Here is an 18,478-nt window from a genome sequence, read left to right as displayed (position 1 = left end):
TAATCCAGTGATGAGAAATTCAGCAGTGAGAACAGGTGAGGCCCTGCAGGAAGTGATCAGGATAAATCCATTCATGTGTTCATGGATTAACGCCTTATCCCTAGGGGACCGCAACATAGACCACTTTGGATTGGCCCCCTCTGCACCCCTTCTGTCTGTCCGCTGGTCTCTGTGCCACCCCAGGACTCTACCAGCAAGAAGATCATCACCGGATGCTGCCCCTAGACCCTGCACCAAAACCATGAGGTCAATAATACTGCTTCCTTCTCACACACCGAGCCTGTGCTGCTGCACGATTAGCAACAAGAAAACTGACCCAGACCCCTACGCCGAGAGGCCTGCTTGAGATCTGCTGCCTCACTCAAGGAAATCGGGTCATACAGTAAGTTCAAGTTCTTCCTCACCACACAGAGATTGGAAAGCTGATGCCCCAGGGTTCAAAGAAGCTGCAGGCGGGGACTGCACACCACCCCGTGGTCCTGACGGCCAGCCCACTGCATACCGGAGTCCTAGCATCCTCCTGAGGGCTCCTGCGGTGTGGGAAACACAAACAGTAGCACTGGCTGAGCCGCCTGGAGCCCCTCTCAGGAGATATACCTTGTTCGATGACCGTACTCTGTGTAGTTCTTCTTGTCAGTGTATACACTTTAGAAATTGATTACAGCAGAAAACACATACGAACATGTTTCTTTATGCCTTACTGTGGAAAGTTTGACTACAATGTGTCATGGTGAAGATCCTTTCAGGTCATGTTTCTTATGTGTTCTATGTGCTTCCTGTACTTGGCATCCTTTTCTTTCTCCAAATTGGGGGAGTTTTCTGTGATTATTTCACAAAAATAGGCCTTCTATTCCATTCTCTCTTTCTACATCTTCAGGTACTCTTAAGACCTGTAAGCTGGGTTATTTGACAGTTTTTTAAAAAGATTTATTTATTTATTTGAAAGTCTCAATTACAGAGAGAGGAGAGGCAGAGAGAGAGAGAGAGAGAGAGAGAGAGAGAGAGAGAAAGAGACAGATCTTCCATCTGATGGTTCACTCCCCAATTGGCCACAACAGCTGGAGCTGTACCAATCCGAAGCCAGGAGCCAGGAGCTTCTTCCAGGTCTCCCACATGGTGCAGGGGCCCAAGGACTTGGGCCATCTTCTACTGCTATCCCAGGCCATAGCAGAGAGCTGAATCAGAAGAGGAGCAGCCAAGCCCTCAAGTTGCACAAAGATGTCATTGATTCCTTGTGGAGCCTCCAAGTAACAGATCTGTCAGTTGAAGTACCTTTGACTCTCCTGTGGCTCTCACTGCCCACAAGGTCAGGAACAATATCCAGGAAAGAACTCCAACACACCATTGCATTTGAGAGTTTATGGTATGGTCACTTACATGCTCCATAGAGTACAATTGACAAATTTCTCAATTTCTATTCATGGAAAACTTGAAGCAAGTTTACTCATCAGTAAAATGTGTGAACCACTGAGAGTAGTTCTGAGTTAAAAAACTGGGGAGACATTTATCTTTGAGTCCTTTCCCCCTAAAGATAAGAATAGACCCTAGTATGTGTACAGTTTATGTGTGTGTGTGTGTCTTTTTGTGTTTTTACTATTTATAAGTATTTCCCATATTTCACACATTTGCAATATGGCAATATTTCTACAATATCAAGGGTTACATTTATTTTAAAAATATTTTGTCAGTCTACATTGTAAAAGAAAAGTGAACTCTAAATCAATTTTTTGACTTTCTCCTGTTGTTTTTCCCGATGAACTGTCCGGTAATTTTGAATTTACAAGAAAGTAATACATGCATAAGCACTTTGCTTAAGCAGAAATATCATAGAAAATAAGTGTGTGCTACATTTGAGTTTCCTTTTCAGAAAAATTTCTTCCTTAAAACAATCTCATGAAAAATCCCTTGCCAAAGTGTCACTATTTATATGGGCCCTGAAAAAAAATCACATATGACTCCTCTGCTTTCTTTTTCCATCCTTTATCTCTATTTTTATTTTTCAATAATATGATTGTGTAGGTAATGAAAAATTTATCTTCATGCCTAAGTATCTATGTAAAACTTACCTACACAAGTCTTGTGTTTGCCCATAACCTCTATCCATAAACTCCTACAATATAAAGCATATCCTAATGTGAATTCATATTCAAAATCCAATATTCTAACTTGCTGTGTTATACATGCTTGTTCTGGGGCTGGCACAGTAGTGTAGCAGATAAAGCCACTGTCTGCAGTGCCAGCATTCCATATGGGCACCGGTTTGAGTCCCAGCTGCTCCACTTTTGATCCAGCTCTTTGTTATGGCTTGGTGTGGTGGAATGAGAGGGCCATGCCAAGGTGGCCACTGGCAAGGGAGCATCAGTTACTCAGGAATGGCTTTGAAACCCACCTGGCAACAGGCTGTGATTGAATGGCTTTGGAAACTGCCTGGCAACAGGCTGTGACTGGATGGCTTTGGAAGCTGCTGGCAGGCTGTGATTGGATGGCTTTGGAAACTGCCTGGCAGGCTGTGATTGGATGGGGCATAGACTGCCCCTTGACCATATTGGCTTGTCTTGGCTATATAAGAGGTAGTTTCAACTGAAATAAACAAGTCTGCCGGCTGCTCACCTCAAGCCTGCTTTCACTGGACTCCCGGGGTCTGTGTAGTGACTCCGCGCCTCTTGCCCCCACCACGCTGTTCCTCTCAGAAATGAATCCACTGCAACATTGTTGAGAAATCAACAGCAACAGGCACCCACATCTGCCAGTGGTTCGGATCCTGTCCAGAGAACCCCCAGGCTCAGCCACGGAGGCCCTGGGCAGCTGCACTGAGTCCCGAGGCTGCCTGGGAAGGGAGAGGAGAGAGCCAGCTGGCCCAAGGACAGAAACAGGAAAGAGGGAATCTGGAGCTGCAGTAGGGAGAGGGAGGGGCCTGGCCCTGAGATCCCAGGGGTGCCCTCCAGTGTGGGTCTGGTGCAGTGGGGCAGATGTGGTCCTGAGGCAGGCAGAGTGGCAGGTACCTACCTTGGCTGACGCTCCTCAGGGACCACTGAGAGGGATTCTGAAAGACAGCTCGGGAGCCTCCCGGAGTTTTGTCTGCCCAGGAAGACTGAGGAAGGCCCACCTGTGGGCTGTGGTTGGAGTGGGGGAGGGCTGGGGGTAGCTGTGACTGCCACTGTGTGGGGGGGCACATAGACATCCTCCCCACATTGGGTGGGCTCAGAAATCCTCACGGGATGGAGGGCGTTGGCACCCACACAGAATCGGGGGTGCTGGCACACTCACGGATTGGAGGCCGCTGGCAACTTCACGGGTCAGGGGGCACGGGCACCCTCACAGGTCGGGGGGCACGGACATTCTCACAGTGTTGGGGGCCCAGGCACACTCACAGGGTCGGGGTGCTGGCATCTTCTCTGGTCGGTGGGCGCTGGCACTCTCACGGGTCGAGGGGCCCAGGCAACCTCAAGAGGTCGGGGGTGCAGCCACCCTCATGGGGTTGGGAGGCGCTGGCACCCTCACGGGGTTGGGAGGCGCTGGCACCCTCACGGGTTGATGTCTACTGCAGCCCCCCGCACGGGGTCGGGGTCCGCAACCATGCTCACGGCTCGGTGGCCTGGACATCCTCACTGGTCGGGGGGCTCAGGCACACTCATGGGGTTGGGGGGCGCAGACTTCCTCACAGGTCGGGGGGCGCAGGCCCCCTCACGGTCCGGGAGGCACAGAAATCCTCACAGGGTCTGGGGCTCCGGCACATGCACGGAGTCAGGGGGCGCAGGCACCCTCACTGGTTGGGGGCGCAGACATCCGCGCGGATCTGGGAACGCAGGCACACGCAAGAGACCTGGGGGCACAGACTTCCTCACGGATCGGGGGGGTGCAGCCACCATGACGGGGTCGGGAGGTGCTGGCATCCTCACGGGGTCTGGGTCCGTAGCCATGCTCACGGTTCGGGAGCGCAAACATCCTCACGGATAGGGGGGCGCAGGCACACTCATGGGGTTGGGCGGTGCAGGCACACACACGGGTCGGGGGGCACAGACAACCTCACGGGATGGGGTCTGCAACCATCCACACGGGTCGGGGGGCGCAGGCACACGGATGGGTCGGGGGCACAGACTTCCTCACGGGTCGGGGGGCGCAGGCACACGCACAGGGTCGGGGGGGCGCGGGCTACTCACCGTGACCGGAAGGCCCCGCGGCAGCTGCGGCCGGGTCTGCTCAGCCCTGGAGGGAAGCGTGGGAGAGGCTGAGGCCCCGGAGCTGCTCTGAGGGGAAAGGGAGCCCGTGGGGGCGCGGGAGGAGGAGCCGCCGGGAACTGGGCGCGCCCGACTGGATCCAGCTGGGCGGGGACAGACGCGCTTTCGGGATCAGTGTGGGGCCCCTCGAGGAAGGGCTGGGTGTGAGAGGGGCAGTGTATGGAGGACGTGAAAGGGACCCCCGAGGGGATTTCTGAAACGAGAACGTCTGGGGCACATCTGGGAGGAGTCAGAAAGGGCTCGTGAACTGATGCAGTGTCCCCTGCTCTGCGCTCCGCCCACCTCCTGAGCCCTGGGTTCCGAAGGCCCCGGTTCGGGGGCGCCTGTGGAGAAAGGGGGTCCAGGGCGCGGGCCGGAGAGCGGCCTCTGGGGTCCGCAGACTAACTAGAGAAAGCTGCGCGCGCACCCAAGGGAAATCGCCCCGCCCCCAGAGTGGGCGGTGACAGCTGCACGCGCAGCTCCCATTTTGACGCCTCGGACCACGCCCTTCTTTGTTTCATCTTTCTCACTGACCAATGGGCTTGAAGTGTGGCGACCACGCCCACCCAGCCCCGCCTAGTTCTGCCCTGAACGGGCGTCTCCTGGCTCAGTCACACATCTGCGCGGTAGCTGCTGGGAGCAATTCGCATTGGTTGCCGGGATCGTGGTGATGTGGCCCCCCCTCCCCCCGACCCCTCCCCGCCCCGCGGTGTCGGAGGAAACTCGACAGAGCAAACTGGCTGCGGCCAAGAAAAAGGTAAAACATCGGGTCGCGCCCCCCGGCCCAGCCCACTGCCCGTCTGATTGTCGGTCCGTGGCGGGGTCTGTGCGGCTCCTCAGACACTCGGGTCGAGCCCGAGCGCCCCTTGGCTTCCCCCACCCAAGTCCTCTCAGCCAGCACCACCCCCTCAGCACCCAGCCCCCGCCCTGGCTTGTCGCCCCTGGGTGACTTTGGGCCATTGGCTCCTGGGGCTCCTCGGCCCAGCCTCAGACCTCACCTCTGGCCTCCCGAAGCCGGACCTCCTTGGGGTCTGTGGGCTCAGTCTCCAAGGACTCGGGTCCCTACCCTGTGCCCCACCTCCCCCTGCGCAGAGCGTGGGTAGGGCAGAGTGGGATGTAGTGAGGTCAAATCCCCCTGGGGACTGGCATTACCTCCAGCTCGGGCTTTGATCTCCCGCCCCAGTCCCCTAAGTCCTCACCCCCTTTCGGCTTCCGCCTGCAAGGGGACTGGGGACTTGGGGACCCCCTTCCTCAGCTCGGACACTGACAGTGAGATGTGTCCCGTTCCCGGGGAGCTGGAAGTGTGGGCAGTGTTTCTGGGTGACCGCGGGAAAACTGGTTTGGTTTTCCCCCAGGTTTCTACTCTCCAGAGACTTTGGGGGGTGTGCGAGTTCTCAGGCTCCCATTCAATTTCCCTGACCCTGGGAGCAGAGTGCCCCACACTCAGGCTCTCTGGAGTGACAGCTGTGTGACCGTCTGTGAAACAGACCTTGGGAGACTAAACTTTATAGCCTGAACCCTCCCCAGGGGAGTTTTTGAAGCTGGGTGAGGGCACTGCCACAGAGGAGCGAGGGAGCAGCTTGGTGAGGCCATCCTGTGGCTTGGGACGGAACCTGTCAAGACATCATAATGGGCCCTTGGCTGGAATAATGCCTGGGTTCTACTCTTTCTCCTCGGTGTCCAGGGTTCCTCGGGGTGCCCCTCGAAGTTCTGTGAGGTTCTGATATGGAAGAAAGGACCCAATGTCTTGTTTCCAAACCACACAAAGTACAATTCCTGACCCCATAATGTTTAACCTTCTACCTCTACCTCTGGTTTTGCTCCCAGCAGCTGCTGATTCTTGGCAGAACCCCAGAAGTGAGAGTTGGAAGCTGATTTTAAATTCCATCATTCCCTTTTATTGAAGCCATGTTGTCAGTTCTTCAGACGTTAACTGATCATTCCAGCCCCTTGAAGGGTTGTCAGTGGCATGAAGTCAGTGGTGGACATGAGAGCTCTTGTGAACACTGTGAAGTAGGATGTGACCGCAGGGGCTTAGGGCATTCCAGAGAATCAACTGCTTTTCCTTTCCACAGTTAAGAGAGTATCAGCGGAAGAACAGGCCTGGTGGTCCTGCAGGAGGAAAAAAGAAGAAAAACCTTAAAAACGGCAGTAGCCCTGAGACAACCACTTCTCGGGGTTGTCACTCAACTGAGGATGTGAGTCTTGGCTGGACAGGCTGCTGGGGGCTCGGGGGCTAAGGGGCAATGGGGGGTGGGGGGTTGGGGATCCAGAGGACAGTGGAAGATGGTGGAAGGGAGTGTTAGCTACTGGTCAAGGATTCTGGGTTTGAATGCTCCCTTTCCCTCTGCTAGGGATATGATGTAAGGCAAACTGTTCAAGCTTTCTGGGCCTCTCTCTCCACATCTGTGAAACAGATAGGGCTGATGTTTTACTCACAAAGTTTGAGAGTTTTTGCTGTTCTCATATTAATCCAGAATACAGGGTCTTGTAACATTCATAGTCGCTGGTATTTGCGACTTCCTCATCCCTGGCCTCAGGAAAAGCCAGGTCAGCGAGAGCAGCCTGGCCATCAGGCTGTCCCCTTAGGAAGCCCCAGGCACTGGGATTCGGCCTTGGCTCTGGGTGACCTCAGAAAAGTCACAGCCTCCCCTGAGCTTCAGTTTCAGGCTGTCAGATATTATTGGATTGGAACAGTGTCTTCTAATTGTTGAGCTGTAGCCTCCCTTGTTCAAGAGAACCCTTCTGCAGAAGTCTGGTTTTAACATGGAGAGTGGGGGTCGTGTCTGGGGGAGGGTCTGAGAGCCGTGCTGGTCAGTGACTGCGCTTCATGTGACTCTGGGGCCTGGGGACTTTTCCCTCTGTCTGGTGAGGCAGCAATGGCCAGTCTGAGAGGATGGCCTGGGGGGCCACGGTGTGGATCTCTGCTCTTCCTCAGCCTCCGTTTCCTGACTCCACCTCTTCCTTCCCCGACATCCTCGCCTCTCTCTAAGCCACGTCTCTGTGTCTTCCCCTGCCCTTGTTTTCCCCTTTTCACCGCCTCTAGATGCAGGCCATACTGAAGGTGCTGGTGTCTGACCTTAACCGTTCCGATGGGGTAGCGCTGCCCCATAGGACAAGTGGAAGGGGAGGCAGTGCCGAGACCCCCTCTCTGGCTTGCTGCCTCGCAGGTGTGCATGTCCCTGAGGCTTGTCTCGTTTGGGGGAGCCTCTGCCCCTGGCTTGTTTTATGTTGCTGCCATTAACCCTCGGCCTGCTTATGTCTGCTTCCTCCCCTGCTTGGTTAATTGCATTTTTTCCCTTCCCTCGTGTCTTTTATCATCTTGGAGAGGGTAAGGCACACCTCAAAGATTCGGTAATTTGGGAATAACTTTCAGAGCAGGTCTGTGGGGTTTTGGGCTTTGAATGCCCGGTGCGGTCAGACCAGGAGATATTTGAAAAAATACAAACTCTGTTACATTTTGCCCTCTGGGCAAGTAGACCAGATGGAAGTGAGTGATTTTTCAACTTGATGAATTCCATTTTGGTTTGAGAGTGAGAAGGTAGAATTAAGAGAAAATGAATTGGCTTTATAATCGCAAGGATGGAGGTCAGCTTTTCAGAGGAACTAACCAGCAAGGATGTGAGGCTACCCAGACAGACCAGTGCTAGGACACTCTGCCTGCCCCTCATCTCTTTGACAAATCAGATGGGACGCTCAACCGTATTCACTGGGCCCGTGGACGGCAAAGGCATTGGCTGCACAGTGGTGGAAGTAGAAGAACAAGACAGGAGACACCGTGGGGGTGACAGAGTCCTCTGAGAGGGGCAGGGGAAAGGCGGCAATAGGCCAGCTGCGTGGCTAGGTGAGGGAGGTGGGTTCCGAATGGACTTGCAGCTTGAGGAGGTGGCATTTGAGGCCAGTGTGAAGATTAAAAGTGGGTAATATTCATCCACGTGGTGAGTGGGGGAGGCAGAGGGAGCAAAGAGGTCATAGGCAGCATTGTGAGGTCATAGAACACCTTTCAGGGCTGCAGGGAGCCTGGGTTGGGGGAGGGGCAGGGCACAGGCACATGGGGCTAGGTAGGCCATAACCTGCAGATGATGTTGGCACTTCCTGTCTAACTGCCCCAGGGCCTTCAGCCAAGCCAGTGTAGCAGGGCTGATCCAGAGATGGGCCTGGGGAAAGGGACAGGTGGCTGGTCAACCATCATGGCTGCTCCCACCCAGTTAGGTCTGGCCAGGGGCCGTGACTCACTCTATGGCCTCAGAGGAGACACCAAGTGGCATAGTCTGGGCAGGGCCCAGGCACGGAGAAGTCCTGACAGCTGTGTATATGACTTCTAGGAGCTCAGTGTACTTGAGCCATCACCGTGTCTCCCTAGGTTGGCATGAGCAGGAAGCTGGAGTTAGAGCTGGAGCTAGGCATCAGGCTCGGGCACTCTGAAGTGAGGTGTAGCCTTCTCATCTGGTATCCCGACACCTAGGCTAAGCTCCCACCTTAAGACTTAGAATTGTGAATTGGTTGTTCACAAAATAATCACGATACATAGATTCAATTTTTATTTACTTATTTATGTATTTGAAAAGCAGAGTTACAGAGGAGAGAGAGAGAGAGAGAGAGAGAGAGAGAGAGAGAGAGAAGTGTTCCATCTGCTGTCCACTCTCCAAAGGGCTGCGCCGGCCGGAGCTAGGCTGATCGGAAGCCAGGAGCCTGGAGCTTCATCCAGGTCTCCCACATGGGTTCAGGGGCCCAAGGACCTGGGCCGCCATCTGCTCCCTTCACAGTCTATAGCAGAGAGCTGGATCAGAAGAGGAGCAGCCGAGACTTGAACTGGTGCCCATATGGGATGCTGGCACTGCAGGCGGTGGCTTTACCTGCTAAACTACAGCACTGGCCACGGTACCTATATTTAAAATTGCTCAGAGGAGCTGGTGTTGTGGCACAGTGGGTTGAGCTACTTCCTATGATACTGGCATCCATATGAGTGCTTGAGTCCCAGCTGCTCCATTTCTGATCCACTTCCCCGCTAATGTGCCTGAGAAATCAGCACAAGGTAGCCCAAGTGCTTGGGCCCCTGCACCCATGTGGGAGATCTGATTGGTGTTTCTGACTCTTGGGCTTTGGCTTGGCCTGGCCCAGTCTGGCCCATGGTGCCCGTTTGAGGAGTGAACCAGTGGATGGAAGATTCTCTCTGAGTTCCCTTTCTCTCTGTCACTCTGCCTTTCCAATAAATAAAATAAACCTAACAAGTCAAGGAAACTGCTCAGAGAAGTGCTCTCCTCACTCCCCTGTTGTTTCTGTGTCTAAAATAGAGCTCAGTGGGAACTAAGATGCTAAGAGGGACCTGGGTCCATGGCTGGGAGTGCAGCCTCTCTAAAGTCTCATGCCTGGCCCGCTGCTCTTACCTGATAGATGCAGTCACAGACGTTGTCAAGGCAACAGTGGGTTCTGAGGACAACAATCGCTGTGGGCGGTGGGTTCCAGGCCATGGTCACGGTAAAACTGCAGACTCAGCACGCCTCATCCTCATCTGTAGGCTTTGCAGCCTGGACTCTAAGGAGGCAGCCGATTGGGGTTTTCAGAGGCCAGGGCTGAAGGGTCCAGAGAGCAGCCAGCAACTGCCTGCCTCCACTCAGCTCCTCTGGCTACTGTCACTTGTTCAGCCATCTTGGCTGTGTGAGGCCATCTGGCCTGCTGACATGAGGTGGTCTCTAGAGCCAGATGCTTGGACCGAGAGTTAGGCCTGAGCCTGGGAAGAAGCTGGATGGGGCTGGCCGAGGGAGGGGGTCCCGCTGCGGGAGAAGGAGGAGAGGCTTCTCCATGGCTCCAAGTGCTAGATCCCCACATTGTTCCCTAGTAGTTTTTCTGGCAATGAGGCGCCATGACCTCCATGTGCCAAGTCAAAGAGCAGATGTCTTACCTGTGATTTCCTGGCTTCTTTTGGTAGAGTAGGTGTTTCTGGAGCTGCGGGATTGGGCTGAGAGGTATGCCCATGAGGCGGCTGTGGTTGATTTTATCTCCAGAAAGCAGGGAGGGGCTTCTTGGGCAACATTTCTCCTTGGAAAGGCCTGAATCAGAGAAATGCAGCTGATGGTTGAGGCAGAGAGGAGGGCAGGGAGAAAGGGCGGAGAGCAGGAGAGGGCAGCGGCAGAGAGCTACCTGGAGGGAGCCCCGTCACCACCAGCAGCCTCGGCCCAGCAGGGGCCTAGAGTTAGGGTCACTGTGCGGCAGAGACTGGCTTTCTAGAAGAACACTGCCGTGTTCCCTGATGTTGGTGCCCGTTCCTTCTGCCTGCTGTGGCTGCCGGAGGTCAGAGCCCTTGCAGAGGTCCAGGGAGAACCAGGGCCTCGTGTCCATGGAGGTCGTAGCCCCCCCTTCCTTTGAGCTTTGGCCACCTGAAAAGATGCCACGTGTCCCCAAGCCTGGGCAAGCCATTCCCACAACCCCTGTGGTTCCCAGCATGTGTGACTGTCACTCTGACTGCTACAACATCTTCCTACCTGCCCTGCGCCCTTGTGTCCATGGCAGCGAGGCACCTCCTCTCCTGCATGGCCCCCTAACCCCCTGCTCTGTTCCCTGACAGGCGCCCAAAGACCGCGCTGCTCCTGCACCACCCTCTGCTGATGCCACCGTGTTACCTGGAGGTGTAGCGTCCCCTGGCGCTAGTCTAACTAGCATGGCACCAACTCAGGTTTGTGCCTCTGTCCTTGTGCCTGCTACCCCCGTATGCTTGCACCATCTCCCTTCCCAGAGGACTGCGCCTGCTGTGCCTTCTCTTCTCCTTTCTTCCCGCAGCTTGGTTCCCAATGCCAGGCACCCTTCCCGGCACTGGGGTGGGGGAGGCCAAGGCGGGGCTTTCTCTTGAGCTTGTGGCAGTGGCAGGTTGCTGGAAGGAGCTGGGCCCCTGCCACCCCTGGGTGGTTCTTACTGGAAATCAGGTGATCACTGTTTCTTTCTTCTCCCTCAGATCCATGATGCTGACTATGGCCCTGTCCTCATAGATGAGACCAAGTGAGTGTCTTCCTGTGCGGGCAGCAGTCCCTAAGCCATGGGAGTGAGGGCAGGCCACGGCCCAAGGACCTCTTTTGCATCAAGCCCCTGCACCCCTAACCTCTGTGTGTCTGTCCCTAGGACATTGTCCTCCACGGAGAGCCTGCGTCAACCTGCTCAGCAGCTCAATGGTCTTGTCTCCGAGGTACCCCAGACACTGGGACTCAGGAAGGGAGGAGAGAGAGGAAAGGACAGAAATGGATGCTGGGATTCCTGAGAGATGGGGAGATCCTGGGAGAGACTGACCTGCTGGGCCATGTTGGGCAGGCTGGGTGATGGCTTCTTCTTGGAAGCCATACAGATGAAGGACATGGCCATGCGAACGGAACGGTGACAATGTATCTCAGCGCAGGAAGCATAGGGAGAGCATCACTAGGGAAGGGAGGGGGATGGTGATGAGACCCAGGAGAAGCTGGCATAGAGGGTGATGAGAGGAAGAGGCCCAGCTGGGCAGAGGAGTTGCCAGGTGTGGGGGGGGAGGTAGTCTGAGGGTAGGCATAGAAGGTGATGAGAGGAAGAGGCCAAGCTGGGCAGAGGAGTTGCCAGGTGGAGGTGGGGTGGAGAGGTAGTCTGAGGGTAGGCATAGAGGGTGATGAGAGGAAGAGGCCAAGCTGGGCAGAGGAGTTGCCAGGTGGAGGTGGGGTAGAGAAGTAGTCCAAGGGTAGGGACTTGGCGGTAGAGGACGTAGCGTCTCCATGGGAGCTCTTGTCTGTTCTAGTCAACGTCCTACATCGGTGGAGAGGGCCTCACATCTTCCTACATGAAGGATCTGGAGGTGAGTGGCTCTGCAGGGCCAGCCCCCCCCTTCTCCCACAGCGGGGGCTGAGTGCCCCACTGCCAGCTGAGATAGCCCATGCCCCCCCACCAGCCCTAATGACTGCTCTCTCTACCTCTCCCCCAACCCTCCTGCAACTCCTCCTCTCTGCATGCGCCTCAGAGCCGGTACCAAGAGCTGGCAGTAGCCCTGGACTCCAGCTATCTAACAAACAAACAGCTCAGTAACACCATAGAGGAATTGGTAAGAGCCCAGTGGGGTCCCCTGATTCCATGCTGCCCACCCTGGGCTTCCGCTTCCCCATGGGCTCTGAAGAAAGGGGCTGGGGGCCCCCTGGTGCCGAGGGAGAGTGGGGTGCTGGGTGGGCCAGGTCTCAGCTGGAGGGACCCCAGAGCATGGAGCATGCAGCATGGCTCTCGTCCTGTCACTGCCCTCTCCGCCTCCTCTCTTCTCCAGACACCCCTGCTTGCACCCTGGCCACACTGGCCCTGGGATTGTGGCCTCTCGTTCAGCGCTGGCCACGAGCCTCATGTCCCTGCCCTGACTCAGGCCCTGACTTGAGCTTTGAGTTTGGACAAGCGCCTCTCCACCCTGGGCTTGAGTTTCCCAAGGAGGTTGAAATGGCAGTTGTCAAAGGTCTCTTTTAGCTCTAAGAATCCAAGATTTCCAGGCTCCCTGGGACGTCAACCTTAGGGCGAGAAGGGATCTTACCTGTGCTTTTCATTCCTGTATCCCCGCTGTTAAGAGCAGCCCCAACCCCTATGTAACATGTGCTGAGCCGTCGAACGATGCGCACACCCCTGTAAATCCAAACCTAGTGGAAGGCCCGTCTTTTCTCACATTCCGTTTCTGGAGGCTCACCTTACTGTCCCCTAAGAAGAATCCCGATTCAGACGCGGTTCCACAGCTGTGAGCAAAAACCAGCAAAGACCCACATGCTCTTTCCTTGGGAGCCTCGGGACAGGTCCTGTGCCCATAGGGTCTGAGAACGTGCCCATCCCGCCCTGGCCCCCTGCCCACCCCCTCTTGCTCTGGGAGTGGAGTAGAGGGGACATCCTTAGTCACCTTCCCTTCTTTGACTCTCCCCACAGAAACAACAGAACCAAGAAACTATGGAGCAAGCGGAAAAAGTAATGTGATTTCTGTGTCTGCTCATGGCACGGCTGCTGTGTCTGCACCCCACCCCCTCCCCCTCCAGGGTCCCTGAGATCTGACGTAGCTTTTCTGTGTTTGCAGCACACCAAGGAGTTGACCAAAGAGCGAGATGCTCTGAAACTGCTGTTATACAAGAACAAGTAAGAAGGGGAAGGTGGCGGGAGGAGTTTGGGGGACCTTAGTACAGGTGACGAGGGGAGGGGTGCCGGGGAGCATGAGGAGGAAGTGGCTGTACAGGCTGGGACGTGTGCAGAGCCAAGCTCTGGTCCCAGCTGTGCCACCAGCTCATGCGATGGCCTCAGGCAGCTCAGGTCCTCTCTCTGGCCTGCCACGGGAGTGACCTGATTGTTGGGGACCCCTCCAACACCAAGGTTCTTGGCAGGTGCAGCAAAAGGTGGGTTGGTCACCAAAGTGGTCCACTCTGTTTGCTCATTCCTCTCACTACAGCAAAAACAATGAGGACCTGAAGCAGCAGAACTCTGAGCTCCAAGAGAGGCTTCGAGTCCTCATGACCGAAAAGAAGACCCTGCAGCTGGGCACGGAGGAGCTGCAGAAGAAGCTGGAAATGTCTGAGCTGCTGCTGCAACAAGTAAGAGGCTGCAGCCCACGGAGCCCCAGCCCTAGCCCGCGGGGGCCACCATCCCCAGGGACTGTCAGGGAGGCCCCCAGCCAAGAGATGGAAATTCTGAATCCTTATTCTGGTCCTGCCCTAGAATCCTCCAGAAATTGCTAGAATTCTGCAGAGAGAGTCCCTGCCTGGACCTACACAATCAGAATCTCAGTGATACAGCTTTTCAAAAATGTGTATTTAAGCATCTCGGTTTCCGTTGGAAAGGCAGAGGCAGGCAGACAGAGATGGAGGGAGATCTTCCATCCACTAGTTCATTTTCCAAATGCCTTCAACAGCCAGGGCTGAAGCCAGGAGATTGAAACTCAATCCAGACCTCCTGTGTGGGTGTCGGGATCCCAGGAGGCCGTCCCCTGCTGCTTCCTAAGTTGCACAGTACAGCAAGTGCACCTGCTGAGGCCTGCAGCCAGAGGTGGCTGCGTGTTTGGGTTTTGGGGGCAGCGTCGGTGCAGAGGGAGGCAGTGGCCCCTGCTCATGGCTCTTTTCCCTGTGCTCTGGGCAGCTCTGCACGCTGAGGGAGGAGAAGCAGGAGCTGGAGACCACCGTGGTCGAGCTCAAGAGCCAGATGGGTAAGCAGGGGCAGAGGTGGCCTGGGAGCCGGATGGGTGTCAGGTGCCCCGGCGAGGGGTGTTGTGGCAGAGGGAAGCAGGTCTGTGCCGGTGGATGGCAAGTCTTGTTATCTCTTTGAGCATAGGTGACCTCATCTGTAAATAGGGGTGGTGTACCCACTGTCCACCATGCACGGTCAAGCACTCTGTGTCCTGGCTTGGAAGGGTAATGACCATCTGAATATGGAAAGTTGTTAGCCAAAAAGCCAGCACCGGGGTGGGGGCAAGAAGTTGGCCTGAGGAGCTAAGGACCAAGACAGGAGCTTTTTGAAAACCCAGAGGCCAGGGCCCCTGATGGCTGCTTCCTTTCTCAGCTGAGCCTCCCACCCCAGAGTCCCCAGCTTCCCCCATGGGGCCGTCGGAGGCAGAACAGCAGCTGCAGGCGCAGGCTGAGCAGCTGCAGAAGGAGCTGGAGAGCCTGGCGGGACAGCTGCAGGCCCAGGTGCAGGACAACGCAGGCCTGAGTCGCCTGAACCAGCAGCAGGAACAGCGGCTGCTGCAGCTGGAGCGGGAGGTGGAGCTGTGGGGCAGCCAGGCCGAGGAGCGCAAGCAGAGCGACCGCGTGACCATCAGCCGCGTGCTCCTGCAGAACTGGGAGCTCAAGGAGCAGCTGGCTGAGCTGCAGGATGGCTTCGTGAGACTGGTGCGTTCGGCCTCCCTGGGCAAGGCCTCTGGCACAAAACACTTCCCTCTGGGCCTTCACTCCCCCCCCACCAAAGGGGACGGTGATGACCTAGGCAGGTGCCCTGTGAGCCAGGACCCTGCTCAAATGTCTGTCGGAGGAGAGGGGCTGAGCTTCCAGCCCTCCAGGCACTATGGGAGGTGGACACCTGGTGCTGGGATCCGGATGCAGCCGCTTTGGGTGGCAACGGATTGCTTCTCTCTGTGCAGAGCAATGACAACATGCGGCTCACCCTCTCGCTGCAGGCAGAGCAGCACATCAAGAACGAGCTGGCCAGGGAACTCGGCCAGCTGCAGGAGAAGCTGGGGGAGCTGAAGGAAACGGTAATGCTCAGCCTGACTGTGAAGGACTGGGCCATGGGGACAAGTCTCTGGGGAGGGCAGTGCTAGGCCCAGGAGGGAGGCCGCTCCAGTCTGGAGTGACAGGTGACCTCCATATCGACTGTCCTGCCTCTCTTAGGGCTGGTAGCCCCGGGATCCTCCCAGGCCTGGACATCATTGTCCCACGAGAGGCGTTTCACCCACCTTAGCTACCCTTTGCTAAGCCTCAGATTCCTGACAAAGGAACTTAGCATTTTTTCCTTACACAGGTGTTGAGGATGAGCTGAGATTGTGCATGTAAAGTATTAGGCACAAGTGTTCCCCTAAAGATGATGCCTTCCCTCTCGTGTGTGGCCTCAAGTTAAAGTGATGGGAAAGAAGGGGATGAGGTGTGAGGCTGGGTGCAGGAGACGCAGGGCTCTGCGCCACTCCCCTGCAACCAGTGGAATCAGTTAGCAAGCCACCACCTGCCCTCATGCTCCCCCCACCCGCCTTGGTCTTCCGCAGATGGAGCTGAAGAGCCAGAAGCCTCAGGGTCTGCACCAACAGCGCGACCAGTGCCTGTTCCACCTGCAGCAGCACGTTGCCGCCTACAAACAGCTGCACTCTGAGAAGAAGGCGCTGCACAAGCAGAACCCTATTGTGCAGCAGCTCAGGAAGCAGCCACAGGAGATGCAGAACCCCTGGGAGCGCCCAGGCTTGGGCACCAACCACTGCATCCCCTTCTTCTACCAGGCTGACGAGCATGACGAAATTATCGTCTAAACACCAGATGCCGTCAGCCCGGAGAGCCCCAACCCCATCCTTGCCACTCCACCCCTGCTAGCCACCCTATCCCCTGCCGTTCCTTCCCAGTTCCCTTCCCTCCTTAGCCAGAACCCCTGATGGGGAGAGAAAGGCCTCTTTAGGCTGCCTCTCTGGAGGACCCCGGGGGCTCCTGGGGCCCCCTCATTTCCAGCTCCATCTTTAGAGGCCATGACCAACACAGGCAGCATTTGTGTGGCCCCCAGAACAGCCAAGAACAGGGGATGCTCAACCACTTGGGCAAGTCAGCCAGGCAGTTTTCATCGCCCCTCTTGGGGCTAAGTGTCAGCCTGGCCGGCATAATCTGGCCAGGAACATCACATGGGGGCATCAGCAGGCATGGACATGAGGGCATCAGGCGAGGAGGGCATCTGATTGAGGGTCATTGCTGGGCGGGGGCACCCAGGCAAGGGCATCGCTGGGCAGGGGTCACTTCCGGGGCAGGGGCATCATCATGGGCAAGGGTCACTTCCAGGCCAGGGGCATCATGGGTAAGGGTCACTTCTGGGCCAGGGCATCATGGGTAAGGGTATATGGGCGAGGAGGGCACAATAGGATGAGGGTCCTCTCTGGGCTCCTGGTCCCAAATTGCAGGGTGGCCTGGGCAAGCTGAGGCTAATGGGAGGCCGGGTGCTTACCACAGGTGGCGCTCATGGTAGGCCAGGCGTGGTCCAGCTCTTTACTCCGTGCCTGTGCCCCCAGGCAGGCCAGCTGGGAGGCACGGTCAACAGCCCTCAAAGGGTAGGCTGGAGCAGGCGATGCAGGGGCGCCTGTCCCCTTACTAAGAGAGGCACACCAGCCAGGCAGGGCCGAGGCAGGCTAGGCAGGCATTCAGGGGACTCCCTTTTCTTTGGAGGCACTTTGGGGCAGGGCAGTAGGCAGCATTCTGTCAGGCCCTAGGACAGTTGGGGCTAACTCTAGGCCTGATGAGGGGAAGAGGCTGCCTCCAGTGGGCCTCCCCACCCCCACCCCCACGTACATATTGTACTTGTGTATATTTTGTATATGCTGGGGGTAGGGCCTCCCCTGTATCATAGCTGAGGCTGGAGCTCGCAAATGAGGAGGAGGTCATAATAATTATTTGGGGCTGGGAAACTTATTTATTGACAGTCTATGGCCCAGGAAAGAGGCGGAGATAGGGTTGTGGCACCATGGTGATGTGGCTCCTGTTATTATCTTGAAATAAAGAGATAGAGCCATACTGCTTGGCCCATGTGTAGCAGCTTTGTCACAGGGCCCAGGGTTTTCTTTGCTGCGGGTGGGCACTGCACAGGGCAGCAGGGCCTGCCAGCAGTGGGCAGCCTCTGTGCTGTGCTGAGCGTTCAGTGGGGTGAAGAGGCCTCTTCCAGGCTGGTCTCCTTACACTGCAACTCCAGGGGCACTGCCACGTGTGTGTGTGTGTGTGTGTGTGTGTGTATTTATGAGTATTTATATTTATAGAACAGGGCAGGAGTAGGACCGCAGAGGGGCACAAATTTTCACCAAGGTCATGCCTGGAGGTGTGAGCTCACCAGACAACAGAAAGTCACAGATGAGGGGGAGGCTTAGGGGCTGAGGGGCCACTGTCAAGTCACAGAACAGCTCTCTGGACAGACTGGCAAAGGGAGGTCTCCGAGGAAGAGAAAGGATCTGGTTAGATGTCAAAGGGGGGCCTGGGGCTCTCAGGATGGGACGGCCTTGCCTGACCCAATCGGCTGGCAGTGGGAGAGAAAGCAGAGAGAACAGTAGAGAGAGAGGAGGGAGACAGGTGGTAAGGCAAGAGCAGCCAGGCCATGGCACTGGTGGGCAGGGCGGAGGTGGGAAGCAGCAGCAGGTGGGCATGTGGGTGAGCTTTCTGGAAAAGGCCATGGACAGGAAGGGGAAGAAAGATGGGAGGAGGAGCTGGAGTAGATGACCAGAATTTCCGGGGAGTCGAGGCTGGAGAGGGCCTCCCCTGCCACTCATGCCACCTCTCACTCACCTCCCAGGCAGCAGTGCCACAGTCCTGACACTGCCTGGCCCTCTCGGGCTTCCCTCCTCACTGATGGCCCTGCCTTTGGACCCACTGGCCAGGGCCAGCACTAGCCTGGGAGGCTCACGTGGCAGCCAGCAGGCCTGATGGAGAAAGACAGGAGGAAGAACCCTGCTTGAACCAGGAGCGTGCAGCTAAAACAGATGGCTGGAGGGGGTGCTGGAGGCCCCTCGGGTACTCAAAAACCCCAGGAGTCCTCTGAGGGGACCCTGAGGAGGCAGGGCGGGCAGGGGGCCACAGACTCAT

General features: G+C 56.4%; 1 protein-coding gene and 1 long non-coding RNA gene across 2 annotated transcripts; one reads left to right on the top strand and one right to left on the bottom strand.

The window, feature by feature from the left end:
* Positions 1–2,264: 2,264 nt before the first annotated feature.
* LOC138844786 (uncharacterized) lies at positions 2,265–4,673 on the bottom strand. Its single transcript, XR_011381181.2, has 3 exons — positions 4,521–4,673; positions 4,161–4,206; positions 2,265–2,827 (listed from the first exon to the last, which is right to left on the bottom strand). It is a non-coding gene; the product is annotated as an uncharacterized LOC138844786 (long non-coding RNA).
* Positions 4,674–4,826: 153 nt separating this feature from the next.
* On the top strand, positions 4,827–17,412 carry LOC138844782 (golgin subfamily A member 2-like). The gene is made up of 14 exons (XM_089311038.1): positions 4,827–4,974; positions 6,293–6,415; positions 10,783–10,890; positions 11,167–11,210; positions 11,331–11,394; positions 11,968–12,024; positions 12,187–12,267; positions 13,116–13,154; positions 13,261–13,319; positions 13,627–13,885; positions 14,310–14,376; positions 14,730–15,058; positions 15,307–15,420; positions 15,925–17,412. The coding sequence occupies exons 1-14, from the start codon at positions 4,888–4,890 to the stop codon at positions 16,180–16,182; spliced, it is 1,689 nt and encodes a 562-aa protein (XP_089167164.1). The 5' UTR covers positions 4,827–4,887; the 3' UTR covers positions 16,183–17,412.
* The last annotated feature ends 1,066 nt before the right edge of the window (positions 17,413–18,478 follow it).

This window comes from Oryctolagus cuniculus, chromosome 12 (genome assembly GCF_051225735.1).
Source record: "Oryctolagus cuniculus isolate XC-2025 breed Fujian yellow rabbit chromosome 12, ASM5122573v1, whole genome shotgun sequence".
NCBI classification, from domain to species: Eukaryota; Metazoa; Chordata; class Mammalia; order Lagomorpha; family Leporidae; genus Oryctolagus; species Oryctolagus cuniculus.
Note: the sequence above shows the minus strand (reverse complement) of the source record. Positions and strands in the feature narration are given on the sequence as shown.

Excerpts from the sequence above, each read along its gene's own strand:
- LOC138844782 (XM_089311038.1), top strand. The coding sequence starts at position 4,888 with ATGTGGCCCCCCCTCCCCCCGACCCCTCCCCGCCCCGCGGTGTCGGAG. Across the intron at positions 13,155-13,260 it reads CTATGGAGCAAGCGGAAAAA|CACACCAAGGAGTTGACCAA; the intron begins GTAATGTGATTT and ends CTGTGTTTGCAG. Across the intron at positions 13,886-14,309 it reads TGAATCCTTATTCTGGTCCT|CTCTGCACGCTGAGGGAGGA; the intron begins GCCCTAGAATCC and ends TGCTCTGGGCAG.